This window comes from Gopherus evgoodei, chromosome 5 (assembly GCF_007399415.2).
Source record: "Gopherus evgoodei ecotype Sinaloan lineage chromosome 5, rGopEvg1_v1.p, whole genome shotgun sequence".
NCBI lineage: Eukaryota > Metazoa > Chordata > Testudines > Testudinidae > Gopherus > Gopherus evgoodei.
Window position 1 is genome coordinate 118,870,460 of NC_044326.1, and position 17,531 is coordinate 118,887,990.

Sequence of the window (17,531 nt, forward strand, 5' to 3'; positions counted from 1 at the left end):
TATGACTCATGCCCAGGATCTTAAAAACACAATAGGTCTTGCAGCTCTGGACATTGCCTGCCCTACACCAAGCCCAGGTTCAACAAGGTGATAACAGGACTAACCCTTTGAACAGGGCAGTGGTTTCACTTAGCACGCAGCACAAGTGGCCATCCCTTTGAGAAGGGCAATGGCTCTTGGTAAACAACTTAAGGGGCCCTCCCTTTGAGAAGGGCAGTGGCCCTGGTAAACAACTTAACAGCCAGGGAAGGGTGGCCACAGGAGGAGAACAAAAACAAAATGGAGTATGGGGACAGCTGTAAGAAACAAAATAGAATAGGGGGATAGCTGTAACAGACAGTTGTGTGCCCTTGATAGGGAAAGAGAACTACAACCAAAGGAATTACCAGTTACCTTTCTGGAAAATGTTTCTCCCGTAAAACAAATGATTACCACAATCACAATATTACAGAGCTAGCACCTGCTGTTAATTTCACAGTAAATAGGACTTGTTGCTCCAGAAAGTTTTTTAATCATAACATTAAAAACTTAGCAGAAATCTCATACATACAGTTAACTCCAGCTGCCTTTATTGTATCACGAATGAGCTCACTGAGTGATGGGCATCCAAATGCAAATGAAATTAGCTTTGCAACCATTCATTTTAAATTGCTCTTGAATCACTCTGAAGTAAATTCCATTTGAGAAGAATTTGCTTCAAGTCCCAGACAAAGAGATAATGGTCCTATGTATTTTGATATAAGCAATAATACTTTAAGTCTGCAATTCAGAAATATAGTGAGTTAAGTGCTGGGCTGATGAGAATTAAAGCTTGATATATAGTAGTAAAACTGGTGTACTGAGTACAATATTTTCCAACCCTGAATTAGAGCTGGAATACTTGTCCATAAAAAGTGAAACATACCATAAACTCTTCCTTTCTCACATGTTAATGCAAACAGTGCTGCATTACGTACAGTTTCAAAAATGAATGCCCAAACACGGTATTTTTGCCTAAAATAAAGATTAAAATATAATCTTCCCACAGGTCTATCCTGTGTATGATCCTTAGCTGGTGTAAATTGCTGCAGCTCTATTGACTTCCACTGCATTTCACCCATTTTCACTAAGTTTGGATGTGGCCCACTGTTTTTTTTCCAAAACACTGTTGTAGGATGTTAAAGGAGGGAGGTAAAAATAGCATCTCTGAATCCAGAGAAGCCATTAAAGTATAAATTCAGCACTAAATTTATAGATGAAGGTGGTTTTGGTAAATTTATTTTCTTAGTACGAATGAATTGCATGAGTGAAACCAGGTTAGCATTTTCATTAATCAGGTCTTTTGTCTTGGGAGTGTGGAGCAGTCAATAACAACAGCTGGGTTGTACATTTTATTACATGAAAATAAAGATGAATGTGACATTTTACAGAAGTAAACTCAGTTTGCAATAATTGGGCACAAATGGAGTCCTGTTATGTAGGAGAGCACTCATGTCTGAGTATTTGTGTTTGATCCAGGGGGCATGTTACACAGGGCATTGACAGAGTAATTGAAAATCAAGCACATGGTTCTCTGTTTAAAGGTATAATTCTTTTACAGACCATTCTTGAATGGGTATTTTTCCTGAAATGGTTAGAAAAGTTGAGATAAGTCCAGAGATAACACAAAGCGTGCCTCTTTGTTGCATTTCCATGGGATGCATTATTAAAATGTCCAAGGGATGTATTTTGGAAGCCACAGATCAGAATGCTGGGCAAGCACTCCCTTTTATATGTACAGCCACAGACATGCCGACATCATAAGAGACACGCAGACACGCACACACAAATATGGTGTTTTAAGTCCCATCTACATTGTAGAAATAGCCATTATTGTGAGGTCTGGTTATAACACTACCTCCATAATGTGGCTGAAACACAGTTGATTTTACAGATTTAGGACTGAACTGTATTCTAACAAGTTGGTCAGATAAACTTTGACAGAACAGTTTTCCATTGAAATATAAACACTTCACAAAAATGTCTTGATTTTTCACAAACTTCATTTTGGAAGGGGATAAAAAGGAAGAAAGCCATGACAGTGTCAAAATGGGACATGTCAATTATTCCTTTCCAGAGGACTTTATTTTGAATTTTTTTTAATTTTGTGTTATGCTATCTATTATAAAATAATGTCAAAATCTAAACTAAATGTTTAGATCAAGCTGAAACAATTTTTTTCCTTAATTTTCTTTTGCAGAGATTTTTGCCATTTTCCAGTTATCCTAAGCACAACATAAACTAATTTCAAAATCCTCCATAAAACAAATTTTCCAATCTCTGCCCCGCTATAGTTGTAACTATGTTCCAGAATCATGCTACATTCCAGGTGACATATTGTAGCTGATCCTGAACAGATGTTCAAGGGAATGAGAAGCCAACCTTGTGACCCTGGTAGTCTGGGGAGTAGAGTTTTTATACCAGGTGGCCACCATGAGCCTCCCAAAGCAGATAATGTGATGGCTGGATGATGGCTACAGCACAGCTGTCAGGGAATGTAAAGAATCACATTCTGTAAAAGTTTATAAGGTGTCTGAATCAAGATTTTCCTGTAAGACCTCCATCCACCCCTAACAAAGGGCTGTCCCTAAACAAAGCAATCTAACCTTTGGATCTTAGGCCTGGTAAACACTGGGAGGGTTTCATAGATTCTAGAACTGGATGGGACCTCAAGAGGTCATCTAGTCCAGTCCCCTACCCTCATGGCAGGTCCAAATACTGTCTAGACCATCCTGGATAGACATTTATCTAACCTACTCTTAAATATCTCCAGAAATGGAGATTCCACCACCTCCCTAGGCAATTTATTCCAGTGTTTAACCACCTTGACAGTTAGGAACTTTTTCCTAATGTCCAACCTAAATCTCCCAGTTTAAGCCCATTGCTTCTTGTTCTATCCTTAGAGGCTAAGGTGAGCAAGTTTTCTCCCTCCTCCTTGTGACACTCTTTTAGATACCTGAAAACTGCTATCTGGGATCGATCTAAGTTATGCAACTTCAGCTACATGAATAACATAGCTGAAGTCGACATACTTAGATTGCGGTGTCTTCATTGTAGTGAGTCGACTGCTGATTCTCCCCCCGTTGACTCTGCCTGCGCCTGTCACTCCAGTGGCATACCGGAGTCGATGGGAGAGCGCTCAGGGCTCAATTTATTGTGTCTAGACTAGACGCGATAAATCGACCCCCGCTGGATCGATCACTGCCCACCGATCTTGCAGGTAGTGTAGACAAGCCCTTAGTGAGACTGTGGCATGAATCTGCAGCATGGCTAAAAGCCAGTTGTTCCCATCTGTACTGCAAGACCAGATACTGTTTTACCTATGTCAGGGACTGCCCTGTTGTAACTTGGTTCCCCAACACAGCAGTTTCTACACTATAAATAGATGGAACTTGTAAACCTCAGTTTCTCTGTCTGGGGGAGAATGAACAACATTTTGCTTTCCTGCAGCAGGAGAGCTAATCACTACTGGGAACTTAGAAGCACAAACTGAGTTCCAGCTCTGATTCTCACAGCCTGATAAGGCTGCCTTATTACCTCTTAGCAGTGTGCAGCAGACACATGGGTTAGAGACCCTGAATGTTGATGGAGATGAGGCTAGCTTTGTCATATGATTGTTTTCCTTTGCTGAATACACCAAAATCCAATCATGTTTGCATTGTAGACATTCCTCTTTTAAGTTTTTGTTCCATATAATATTAACTTGCTCAATCATAATAAGCATGGAAGCCTGCAAATGAATGAAAATGCCTCTCTGTGGAAAATGTAAAAAAAAATAGTGTCTTATCTGTTTTGATTCTCTTTAAATGTACAAATATTAAAAGAAAACCAGTATCACTGGACGGCAGAGCTTCTGTATGTGTGCTTTATCTGCATGTGTGAGAATGGTGACCGCCTATCTCACAAACATCTGTCTGAATGTGGTTCGGATGCCAGGGTCTGAAGATAGCACAGCGGGAAAGAATAAATTTGGGCTTGATTGTAATGTAACTTTTGTTAAAATATACTAGCAATGAGGAATTATACAGTATATTAAGGTTAAATAAGAAAACTGGCTGCTCACAACAAGCATTTTATGAGCTAGAACTGCCCTGGGCTTCTGGCGGGGTGTATATGGTACGCCCTGCCCATTTCCCAGCAATCAAGAAGAGAGGCTGAGTTTGTAATAAACAGTATTAGAAAATCCACTTGAAAATAAAAACACTATTTAAATGCTAGAAATGGGCACGCTCAGCAGAGCAGCCCAAAGCCTACACACGTTCTTCAGATTGATCTCTCAGACTTTAGGATATAAGGAAGGAAATCTCTCACCCTCTGACCCAGTTTCCTCTCCTTTGCCTTTTTTGGAGCTTCCAGATGCATCTTTGATAAGAACTAGTTAATTGTTCAGATAGCATAAGTGTTGTCTTCGATGATGTGCTGAGATCTATTGGTGAAAATAAATACATTTGTTTTTCCAGTCACCAGAAATTAGTGAAGCAATACTTGTTTAATTATAAAACATATGTGTGCTTTGTTAGTTTCCATCTGTCTGCTCATCAATTTGCAAATAAATGACCAGAAGGAAAAGATATATCCTGTGGCAATTCAAGTGAAATGATTCATCTCTAATGTCTGTGTATGTTTATCTGTATGTTTGTATGCATTATGAGCAGAAGAATAGTAGGGAAGGACAAATTCCCCTTGCTTTAGCTCAAACCTGCTGTCATCATGAATTCCAAACTTTGACTCAAACTCATGCTTTTAACTTCATATTACAAGAAACACTGGGGAGAAAAAGGTAGCAGAGAGAAAAATCTAATCTCGAGAGAGCAGGTGCAGAAATAGGTTGAAAAGTGGAACATAAGGTGGTTGGAGTGAAAACAAAACCACAGAGGAAAATAATGAAAGGGAAAAAAATCTAATGAAAATTAAATCTGTTTTTTTTTTATACTATGTGCAGGGCACCTGCCTACAGCAGACTAGCTTTTGGTAAGGGAGTTGGAGTCCTTTTGTCCCTGTTATTTTATAGCAGAGGTTTTCCCTCTGATAGAAAAATACTAGTCTTATTCACCACTCCATCATTCAATGGAGTAATGCAGTGGTGAGTCAAGCCCATTATTGTTTTTAAACTGAAACACCTTAATGGAGAAAACTACAAGGAGTCCGGTGGCACCTTAAAAATGAGCAGATTTATTTGGGCATAAGCTTTCGTGGGTAAATAAAAAACAAACCACTTCTTCAGAGAAAAAAACCTGTTTCAAATGAAATGAGAAAAGGTGTGTGAACTCATATTACAGATCTGAGATTCATAAATAGTTCAAAAGATTCATAAAACCTCAAACTCTGTAAGATTTTTCTCATGCCTAATGAAGATGTATGTGTAATTCTATACAGCTGAGTAGATAGGTATTGTATTATCTACTTCTCCAGCTTCTTTCATCGGTGGTTGTTGTTCTTTATCTGTCTTTCTACAACAGCAGTAACTGGAAGGAAAGGCTTTCATACCCTTTGTAATTCTGGACACAAAAAAATTGGTATACCTAAAGTAAAGAAAGGTAACTGTCTGACATTTAATCTTCATGGAGACTGACAAGAAGAGGATAGCTAACCTTCTGCAGTATTTTTAGTTTGATATTCGGTGATGCTTTATTGATCATCACCAACGTCCATCACTGTGTATAATGATAACTGCTTCAGAGGCAGAAAAGAGGAGATTGAATGAGGCCTTCAGCTTCTTGCTGATGGATCTGTCAATAGTTATTGTTCTCTCATCCCTTTACCACTGTGAGCATCTTGAATGTTCTTGCATGTTGACAAGAGTTTTGCAAGTTGATGGGAAGCGGAGTATTCTCCAGTGAATTGTCACTCTCAGAGCTTGGTGATTTCTCCTGTGAAAGGGGTGGAAAGATGATGCTTTGCTGTAAAAAGGGGTTTTATGGAGTAAGAGGGGGAAGCTATGTGAATTAGCTCATTTTCAATGTTTCCACTAGTTTATTGGACTGTTTTTTAAAAAAAATTAATTGTTTTGTGAATTTACTCCTGCTGAAAAGTGCTGGCTTGACAGCACTGAAGAAGAGCAAAGCCCTCTGTTAATCCACATAATAGGTCTATAGTGTACCATTTCATAACAGTTCTGTGCTCTGTGTGAAGTGAGTTAAGTGGTACCAGTCCCACTTCCTTAGTGGGCATTGAGCAGGTGTACACACTAGAAAAGGAAGCATCAGAGTTTGGCACCCTGTTAGCATTCTCAATAGAAAAGCCAAAGAATGAATGAAGAGGCATAGAATGGAAACTGACCCAGCCTCTTACTCCTAGGTCAGTTTCATACTAAAGACCTAGAGATAACATCCTAAGCCATTACTGACCATGTGCGTTCACATATATTCAATTAGCATGCACACAAAGTGGTATTTGTGCGTGTCTATCAGGGGTGCAGAACTGTATGGGTGTCACGGAGTGTGGGGGAGTCAGGGCCCTGCACCCCCCACTTCCTGCTATTCACCGTGACTCTCAGCCAGCCAGTAAAACAGAAGGTTTATTAGACAACAGGAACACAGTCCCAACCAGGGCTTGTAGGTACAACCAGGACCCCTCAGCCAGGTCCCTCTGTGGGGCAAGGATCTTAGACCCCAGACTTGGGGTTCCCTGCCTCTGCCCAGCCTGCCCAAAACTGAAAACCCCAAAACCCCTCCAGCAGGCTCTCTCCCTTTGTCCAGTTTCCCAGGCCAAGATGTTGACTCGCCCCACCCACCTCCTGGCTCATGGTTACAGGCTCAGGTACTGTCCCTCATCTAAAGTCATCCCCTGCTCTCCCATCCCCCATGTAGACAGCCCCAGTAAAACTAAACAACATTCCCAGGTCAATCCACCCTGCTCCCTACTGCATCATAATGGGGTATGATTGCCCATGTTTGTATCTAATAATTATGCCTTTGTCTTGTACTCTCAAGTATCAGTTTAGGTTAACAGAATTTTGTACTGGGATTTAATAAGTGACAGAACCAAGTGCTAAAAACTATGTTCTGTCATTACTGTTGCCACTGAAGACAAATAAAAAGGAGACATTCACAAACACAAAGTTAGCGAATGAACCAGTAGAAACAGAAAGAGCAGGGTGTTAAGTGGAAACACCTTTTAGGCTGAAAACAACTCTGCGTTTAAACTCCATTGCAAGGACACTTCCCATGTAATTTCTTCACTTGAAAAGGCACTCTCTTCCCTTGAGCTTTTTAGAAACGTTTGTAATCTTTCACAGCCAGAATTTCAGTTGCTGTAATTTCCTAACCTTTCTGCATTTTCCCTCTCTGTTTCTTTGTTACAGATGATGATTTTTTTCATGAACTCCCAGAAACCTTTCCATCTGATCCTCCAGAGCCTCTGCCTCATTTCCTCATTGAGCCTGAAGAAGCTTACATCGTAAAGAACAAACCTGTGAACTTGTACTGCAAAGCCAGCCCTGCCACCCAGATCTATTTCAAGTGCAACAGTGAATGGGTTCATCAGAAGGACCATGTGGTGGATGAGCGAGTAGATGAAACTTCTGGTGAGGCATTTGTGCATTTGTTTTCTCACCATGTTATTGGGGTTGCTATTAAAACATTATTGGGTCTGATTCTCATTTACACTGACAGAGCAGTGTCAAATGGATTTAGCATAAAATGAGAATGCGGCCCAATTGTGTGCTCATAAAAAACTCAGTGATATCTCCACCTATACTGCTGCTCACTACTTCCTTGCTCAGTTCTCTAATCAGTCAATTCCAAATTACTTGTAGTCACACTACGGGAGCACAATGTTAGACAAGTTTTGAGGAGCTTTTGGAGCACTCTTATGTTGAAGGTTTAAAAGAAGAGAACATGGAAAAGGAGAAATTACGGTTAGCCTCAGGCAGAGAAATAATGGGAAGATACAATATTCCCCCAGCCAGGAACAACATACTAACTCCAGAGCATGCAACTGGCTGCTGTTCTATTATATTCTGCAGCCTGCTATGTTGACTTGGTACTAGAGAGACCCATAGTAAATCTGGAAGAAATGAAAGAAAGAGGCTAAATGTCCAATCCTAATCTAATCAATGCCAAAAACTCCCATCGACTTCCATGGAAGATTAATAGGGCCCTCAAAATATAAAAGAAACAAAGAGGCTTAAAAACTTGAGCTATAAATAAGCCCGTATCAAAGATGTGATTGTCCCAGTTTGGAAAGACTGGTAATCCAATAAGGTTTGAGTCACATGCAAGGGAGAGAAGTAGGGCTTATTGCTGTCTTGATGGCTATGAAAAATAACCGAATATCAAGCAAGAAAGTAGCTTTCATTTGGGAATTGCACCACCACTTGGTCTAATTATTCAGAAAAATAACTCCACCAGATGTCTTGAAAGTCTCATGTGACCTGGGTTTTATTTGTTTCAGCTCATTTATTTGTGCAGAGTTCAAAAGCGCAGCTTGAGAAAGAGAAAGGGGAGGGGGAAGTGTGGCAGAAAGGAGAATCGGGGACAAAAAGCCTTTGGCTATGTTTGACTGTTAGTTGTAATAGGATCTTCCAACAGGTTGCAAAGTGACTGTACAGGAAGAAGACTGGAAGAGGGGAATACTTCAGTTACTTAGTACATCTCCTAATTCCATCGTTTATGTAAGACTGGGAATCCACTGGAATTAATTTTCCCTGGCTTTCAGTGAATTCAGTTTTCATTTCATTTCTTCCATAAGGTTTATTAGCATTAACATTCAGAAACTGAATAATGCCTATAATTCCTATACTGTAAAATGCAGTCAAGGGTCACTTTTTAGAATTAGAGACCCGATTCTCTTCTCAGTTACGCTGAGGTAAATAAAGTGTAACTCCATTGAAATCAATAGTGCTCTGTCCATGTAGGCGAGAGGAAAAAACTATTCTAAATGTTTGTTTTTAAACTCCTGCTCTTAATTGCTTCTGATAGCAGGAGGAGGAAGAACACTTCACATAAAGATGCCAAATCTAGGTTCGCTTTCGTAATGTAGCCGTGAGTTTAAGGAATATAACTGTAGATCTGCCTCAAATGATAAAACAAATCATTTCCTATTCTTCATTGAAGGCCATGGGGTGGATGAGCACAATAACAGTAGCAATATTCATTTGTACTCAGTCAACAAAGCAAGCCAGCTTGTTGTGTCCAAATATATCTTTATGCTCATGAGTTCAGATTTACCGCTGCCATGGCACATGGAGGTAGAAATTACACCTAGTAGTGCTACCTTTTTCTCCTGCACCCCAAATAGAAATGAGGCAATCTTTTAACCATCCTACTTATGGCCCCTTTCTGGACAGCACCTACCACCCATTTGGGTTTGAACTGAGAAAAGGGCATTTGAACAGACTGAGAAGTCACTGCTATTTGCGTGAGTATATTTTGATCATAGGTTAGAAATACTGGGCTAAATATGACTATGCAGAACAGAAGCAGAGAAAACGAATCTGAAAATCTCCCAAACTTGTGTAGTATTCCAGCTGCTTAGCTGGAGAACCCATGAAGGTTAGCATGTGTCTAATGTTAACATCATGTCTCAGCTATGCAGTTGGTGGAATTCTACCAAGTAAAGTGCCAGATGGGAAAAGGACCCAACATCTTCATTCCCAGAGCCTTCACTAAAGGAAAAAAAAAAAAAACCCACTATGACGAGATAGAAAAAGAGGGTCTGACAATATCTGGAATTACAACATGTCTAGAGTTTCAGAAAGGGAAGAAGTTTACATTGATTAGAGAAAATAGCTTCTATAAAAATGTTTAGACCAAATATGAGCAGTTGGTAGATTATAGAGAGAGATGGGCTCTGATAGTAACATGGTATCTTTCTCCCATCTAGGGCAACCAGATATCCTGATTTTACAGGGACAGTCCAGATTTTTGGGTCTTTTTCTTATATAGACTCTTATTACCCTCCACTTCCTGTCCCGATTTTTCACACTTGCTATCTGGTCACCCTACTCCCATCCATTATAGATAATCAGTAAAAACACAGAATTGCTGATGTGTTTATTCTGGTTGCTAATACAAGTGAAAAATTCATTGCAACCTAATCCCATTTTCAAAATCTGATTTTGGAAGATCTTCCCAATGCTGCAAAAGAAATTGCAGCAGAGAATGTAAATGTCCCTATCTTAAAAGAAGATATATCTGAAGGCTGTGTGAATGTTCTAAATGATGAACAGCCTAAACCACTTCCAAAAACTAAGCTCACAGTAGTGAGAGATTCTACCTTGTGGAATTTCTGCAGGGGGCTACCAAAAATCCTTGCAAATCAGATTGTTAGTACAATTTCATGATAGCCACACTGGAATTGTTGAAATGAAAGCTGTCCTTGGAATCTGGATTTCGCAGCCAAGTTTGGATATGGACATAAAGTGTGATATGTCTGCTGGCGCATCCTACCATCATGGGAAATGGGACTGAGAATCCCTGGAAGAGAATTTGTATTGACTTTGCAGGCAAGGGAAAACAAATATTTAAGGTAGCCAGAAGTAATAGATTTAGATAATATCACCTTTTGCAAAGCCATTGAAGAAACTTGTCTGGAGCTGGTTGACTTTGAGAAAAAGCTGTATAAGATAATGGGCCGCAATTCATTTCTGAGAAATGATAGACATGCCTGAAATAGAACCTACGATCATTAAACATACTAGATCAGCAGCTTAGTAGCCTGCATCCATCAGGTTAGCAAAGAGCTTTGCCCATTCATGTGTCACTGGGTCACTGCATTGATTACACCATACTTGGGCCTATGCAGCCTCTGTTAGTTTCCTCCACCAGTTTAGCAAATTCCAACCTGGTAGATATTGGTAACGTCTTGGTCTGCTCAGATGGGTTATATTTGTCAGGCCAAACAATAAGAACTGTTGTTTTCTCTCCCCCTCACCCCTTTTTTCTTCCGTAACACAATTTCATTAAGGTCATTACCCCAAACAGGTTAGATAGACATCATCCATAAAGTCATAGTGTGCCCTTAAGTACATATGCAATTGGGGAGAATGCAAGGAGCATGTAGCAGCAGGTGTCCCCTATTCCACATTCCAGGGAGCCCCAGAGAGGAATTTTGTCTCCTTAGGGCAATTCAGTTCTCCAGCACAACTAACAGTCAGTCAATGCCACAAGTAAGCCTATAATAATGAACCAGAGCTAAAAAGGATTTCAGTTATACAACACTCAGGACCGGTGCAACCACTTATGCAAACTAGGCGGCCGCTTAGGGCACCTAGTGGTTGAGGGCACCTAAAAGCCCGCTCAGGCGAGGAGGTGGAGTGGAGGTGAGCTGGGGCGGAGGGGCACGAGGAGGACCACTCGCAGTAAAGGGAGGGGGTGCACAGGGGGACTGCTCCCTGCCCCAGATCACCTCCACGTTGCCTCCTCCACTGAGCACGCAGCCCCCACGGTAAGTCTCCTCCAATCGGCGCTGCAAGCCTGGGAAGGGAAGAGAATTAGAGCGACGTCGGTGTGCTCAGCGGAGGAGGCGGAGCCGAGATGAGCTGGGTGGGCTCCCCAGGTGGGGTTAGCTGCCACAGGAGTGAGAGGGGAGTCTCCCCAGGCAGGGTTAGCTGCCATGGAGGGGGTCTTCCTGGGTGGGGTTAGCTGCAAAGAGGGGGGTAGATGCTGGGGGGGGGCTCCCCAGGCAGGGGGCGGCGGGCTCCCCGGGTGAGGGGCTGGGCTAGCTGCCACGGGGGGGCTCCTCTGGTGGGAGTGGGGGGGCATGGTTAACTGGTGCAGGGGGTCGGGGTGTTAGCTGGGTGGGGGGGTGGCACAAGGTGGAAGTTTCACCTGGGGCGTGAAACTTCCTTGCACTGGCCTTGACAATGCTTTTATTCTGAATGCTGCTTGAGTTTCATCCTTCCATGTCAGTCATATGACCCGTGTGACTGAGACATAGGCACATTTCTCTTTGCCATGTGGTTTTGCCATGCTATCCCTCAAACAACAAGCAGGAAAGCTCTGCTGAGTTGTTTCTAAAATGTCATCTGAGAACCAGATTTTCACTCTTAAGTCCTCTTGTAGCAAAGCAATGACAAGAAGAACAAGACTAAAAGTTAATGAAATGCAGAAGAAAAAGAATAAAGTCTAATCATGCATTCTTTACTTTAAAAAAAGTAATCAGAATACAGAGAGAAGAATATGAAATAAAGGTGTAATGCTAAAAGTATTTGGTGCAGTAACTTTTCTTCCAGTGAAAAGGTAAAACATAAGGAGAGATAAATAAGTTTTCAGCTGTCCATGGACTCTGAAGCTTTGGAAACACTGTGAATGAAACTTGTACAAAAACAGTTGTGGATCTCCCTGATATGGGAAATTTGTTTAGCATTAATAAATGCTAAGGCTGCACAGCATATGCCAGGTGGTATGCCAGCAGTGACACAGGATGTAGAATCAAGGTGCAGTCCTACTCCTAACAAAAAGACTTGCTGGACAGAAATAGTAAATAGTGTAGGAGAGTTAATTTTTTTTAAGAGAAAAAGAAACATTTGTATCTCTTCTCTGTGTAAGTTGAGGAAGTTATTATTACAAAGTTGGGATGTTATGTAGGTTCTTTGCGCCATGGAGTATTTTAGAGCAGTAACTAAAGATTAGTAGTCTCAGAGAGTATGCATATGGACTCAGCCAATCTCCATAGGAACTATTGCAACTGATCAGAAACGCTGAGAAATAGTAAAAGGTGACAGGATGTTCTAGACTTATTTATTAAATTAAATTAGCCTAGTAATAGAACTGTGCAAATACACTTAGAGTCCATTCCAAGAAAACAGAAGTGTCTTATCTGGAAGATCTTTGAACTCTATTTTTGATCTTCAGCCCATTTGGAATTTTCTTCCTCTATTAAAAGTTAAGCATTTTCTTAAAGATGTCCAAATGGGTGCTTTGTTCTTCATCAGTGTACAGCATATCTGGCCTCATCATTTCATGCATGCATGAAATGGCAAGCCAGAATGCAGTCCTTTTTTATGTTTTTACTGCAGTATTTTGATATTAACACAGAACAAAATAAAATATATTCAAGTGAACATTGGCGAGAAGATGAAAGTAGGAAGAAGGGCATATATTTAATGTTCTGAGCTACTATCATACAAGATAACAACAAAGAAAGGAAACAAATACTGCAGAACTAGTGCTTTTGGGGCCAAGAAAATGTCATTGATACAGCACAGGAAGGGCAAGAGCATCAATAATCATTAGTGTGATTTGTGCACATTTTTTACTTTGAATTATTGTGCAACTGAAAATGATTGTGGATGAGGAATTGTTGGTGCATTTGCTTTTTATGTGACAATATTTCCCATTTCTGCAGACAGCAATGCAGATACACATGCATTGCGTCTCCAGGACTTTACATCTTGTATAGTGCTTTACATGTGTTCAAAGCAAGGTTAAATGCTACCAAATCAAAATGGACTGCACTGGATGCACAACAGAAAAGAATCAAGCCCACAGAGAACTTACTTCTGGTTTTTTGTCCTTTTCAGTTTGTATATATTTTGGAATAATTTCTGCAGAAATATCCAGAAATGCTCTATAGGCACTCTCTTGTTATACATTGCAGTGCCCCCAATATACTCTTCGTCTCCGTCTCCGTCTCCTTCAACCAAGGAGAAAAGAACATTTGAAACCATTATTTCCTAGTGCTGCAGCTGCTAACTAAATAGGTACTTTAGGTCAGTCCTAGAGTCTGAGTCTATGAGTCATTTAGCTAATGTTAGTGTTTTGCCTATGCATTGTCTTGCTCAGGTGCACAGGGAGAAGAGGGCATATGGCGTCTGTTTATCCCTTCTTCAAAGCTCCCAAGAAGGAACACGGCAGAATAAGGACCTTCGAGTGCTAGGTGGGGGATCCCTCTAACTTGCACAGTGGAACTCACTGGCGGAGAGGAGGCATAGGGAGTCTGAGGCCTGGCCATGCCACCAAAGAAGAAGATCATGCCCCTTTGGAGTCATTTTGTTTGGAGTCAGACCAGGTCTCCAGTTCCTCTGTTCACAACTGCCTTCAGTAGCAGGCTGTAATGGGAGTGCACACTTCCTTTGGGAGCAGCAGTAAAGAATGGTTCATAGCAAATGCCTCTCCTGAGCCATTCTGTCCTCAGCAAGCAGAATGGCTCAAGGAACATGCACTTGATGACTACTTCTCTGCTCTTCTCCCCTAATCCAGATTGCCTACAATGGTAAGGCCAGAATATGGGGGTTTGTTACTATTTTTCAAAGCTTCTCTTCTTAAATGCTTCCCTGGGCTCTTTATTCGCCTGCCCTGAACTGGATTCACAAAACTACACTCTGGTGAAAGTAGTATTTCTGTCTGTTACAAAACATTGACAAAAAGCTAAAACTTCCAAAGTGTTCTTTCTTTGCAAAATCCTTCATGTAGTTCCACTTCCATGGATAAAGATAGCACTTCCGTTTGCAAGGCTGTCGCCGTGCCATTTTAAGCAAGTACTAATTAAGTGTACATACACAAAATGAAAACTGCTTATTCGGGTATTTATACCACAGCATTTTGAGGGGACTAGGAGAATCTGCATTACCCTCATGTCAAGGCTCCCTTAATCTATTAAGCATAGCTTCTTTTAGATGCCACCAGCATTCCTTATTTTAGCTACTGCACTAGTGGTGTGGAGTTTTGACTATTCAATGAGGATTGCCTGACTCATGCTCCTTTTGACCTGTAACACATTTTTGTAAAAAAAAAAAAAAAAATTCTAGTTCTGAAAAAGGTAATTTACTTCAATTCCACTCAAGAAATATTTATTTCAGTAGAAAGAATGTAAGACTCATTATTTCTAGTGTGAAAATAGCTCTAGGATGGAGTAAATATAAATAGAAAAATGGGCATGAGACCATGTATTGCCATGACTATAATTCCTTGTAACATCAAGAACTCCAAGAACAGAGCTTAAAGTGGCTTGTCATAATACAATCCCAGGCAGGGTGACCAGACAGCAAATGTGAAAAATCAGAACAGTGGGTGGGGGGTAATAGGAACCTGTATAAGAAAAAGACCCAAAAATCGGGACTGTCCCTATAAAATCGGGACATCTGGTCACCCTAATCCCAAGATGGACTTGTCATTTGTAATGTTTTTTCTTATTATTTGTGTGTACAGATGTTCCTTTTTGGCATCTTCCACACCCTTTCCCACACATTCTTTCAAGCTTATCTTCCCTCCTAAACCTCACTTTCCCTCTCATTGTTCTGGCATCACCTCTCAATTCACTGTATTTTTAGGTAGGTCTCTAAAGGGCAGAAAGAAAAGCTACTTCCATTACCAAATTTGTTGGTATCCCTTATTAAAAATACTAAAGAAATGGCCTCCTACATTAATGGTCCCAAATGCTAGAGTATTGCTATTGTGTAGCCTGTTGTGTTTTGGATCATGAGGGTAGAATACTGTAGTGTTGTTTTAATAAGGGTTGCCACAAATTATAAATTAGGATTGTTGTTTTCATTATGTTATTGTCATGACCTTTTTTTACTGTTCATATTTTGTCAAATCAAAACCTTCAGAAATACCAACCATCCTTATTTAGAATAACTATTTTTCAGCAAAATATTGCCAGTTTTCTACTTTTCCCCCTCCAATACTCTCTTCTAGTCCAAATACATTTCAATGAAGTTTAAGAATACATCCCTTTATTCCTATTAATAGTTTTCAAATGTTTTCAAACTATGAGCACTATACATAAACTGATGGTAGCACATCAGTAACCATGCCAATTTCTGTCCCGACTGTCGTTTGACTGGAGGGTGTTATAACTGAGAGAGAGAGTGTAAACATACATGTCCTAAAACATTGTCCATTGGTGATGAAAAACTTGATAGCTGTATTTCTCCATAGGCCCGTAACTCTTCAGTAAAATACAGTGTTGTTTTTTTTAATGCATAATAATAATAACTAATAATAAACCCATACAAATGTTCCCCCCATCACCACCACACAAAAACATTTGAGAGTGCTGTCACTTTAAATGTCACTCAAGCCTCCCTCTTCTTCCACGTCTCTCCCAGTAGCCATACAGAAACCTCTCATGAGGATGAAGATTGTGTGAGAATAAGCATCATTAGTACAATAAAAGCTTTATCTACCCCACAGCTTTTACAGTTTCAAAACCAGCTGGAGGGAACTTGGCCCTCTGTGGATCAAGACAAAGGTAGCAGCCAACAGCAAGACCCCTGTGGCTATTTTTCAAAGTGGAAAAAGCTTTCTACTTTTAGCTTGAATATAGTGAAAATAACACAACTGTACAGATAAACAGTAGTTTTTAATGCTTCAGAATTGGGAATAGGGAATTGCTGTGTTCTGAGACACAAATTCAAGATGGTGGATGCTTTTGCAGATGTGAAAGCAAACTTTACACTACAAAAATCCCAAATGCTTCACACAGCAGGGGAAAATATCATAATAAGGCACTTCCTAATTTCTTCAGATAAATTAAGTTTTATTAGATTATGTGGATTAAGAACACTGGGCTGGATATTCCCCTCCTGTGGCAGAAAATCACAAAAGAAAGGCTTTCCTGGAAACCATATAAGGTCACTTTTTAGAGGTTCCTCCACATCCAATCCTGCAAGAAGAGAAATTTTCATTCATTTAGTTTGGGAAGGGGCTGAGGTCTTCAACCCCCATTGATCCCCAGAATCCAAAAGAAAGCAGAAGGCATGCACGAGGATCCTAGAACTGTCTTCATAGTCTCCAGGTCCTTTCCTCTCCTGCAGACAAGTTTCTGCCATCGCCTGTCCATTCCATATCTGCATCCTACAACCTCTTCATGGGGGCTAGCAGCCAATGAGAGGGAGTTAATACTGCTTCTGTGAGGGGCCATAGGATGCATGGGATAGGACACTGGACTGGGGAGTCAGAAGTCTTGGATTCTAAAGCAGACTTTGCAATTGACTCGTGTGTCCTTGCGCAAATCATTCAACTGCTCTTTGCCTCAGTTTCCTCATCTGTAAAATGGGAATAATAATGCTTGCTCACTTGTGGAAGGTGCTTTGGGAACCTATGGATAAAAGCTGCTATTTATATTACTATTATTTGTTATAGCAGGGTTAACATCCACTCAGCTCACATCTGTCTGGTGTTCTCTGGCTCTGGTCCCCTGTTTGTCCAGCAGAGGGTGGTGCATGCTGCTTATCTCTCTGGCCATGTTGTGGATTGGATCCATGATGTGCAGTAATGAGAGAACAAGTAAAGTTATTTTTGATTAAGAAATGAGCTGCCTGGATTTCATCTCATTAATTTGAGCCATTTGAGAATGCCCACCCGATTATCTTCATGCCTTTTCTCCCCTCCAGCTGTCAGCTTTGCTACAGCCTACCTTCCTGTTGATCCCATCCAATTCCCAATAGGTTCCCTGGGACACTTCTACTCTCACCGCAGTCTCAAATTATCTACATCCCCACCCCCAGCCCTCCCTTTATTCTTTCCATTCAAAATTCTTGTTGCTGTTTTTGACTTGTTCTTCCCAGTTTCTTGTGGTACCAGTCTTGTTGGTTGTACTGGTGCTGGTTTAGCATCTTGAACATT

At 40.7% G+C, this 17,531-nt stretch overlaps 1 protein-coding gene across 2 annotated transcripts in view; it reads left to right on the forward strand.

Moving 5' to 3' along the window:
- Nucleotides 1-17,531, forward strand: part of UNC5C (unc-5 netrin receptor C) — a 358,155-nt gene that overhangs the window by 218,474 nt on the left and 122,150 nt on the right. For both annotated transcript variants that reach the window (XM_030565104.1, XM_030565105.1), the window contains exon 2: nucleotides 7,322-7,543. In XM_030565104.1, the coding sequence (XP_030420964.1) occupies nucleotides 7,322-7,543 (222 nt within the window). The remainder of the gene's footprint in view (nucleotides 1-7,321; nucleotides 7,544-17,531) is intronic.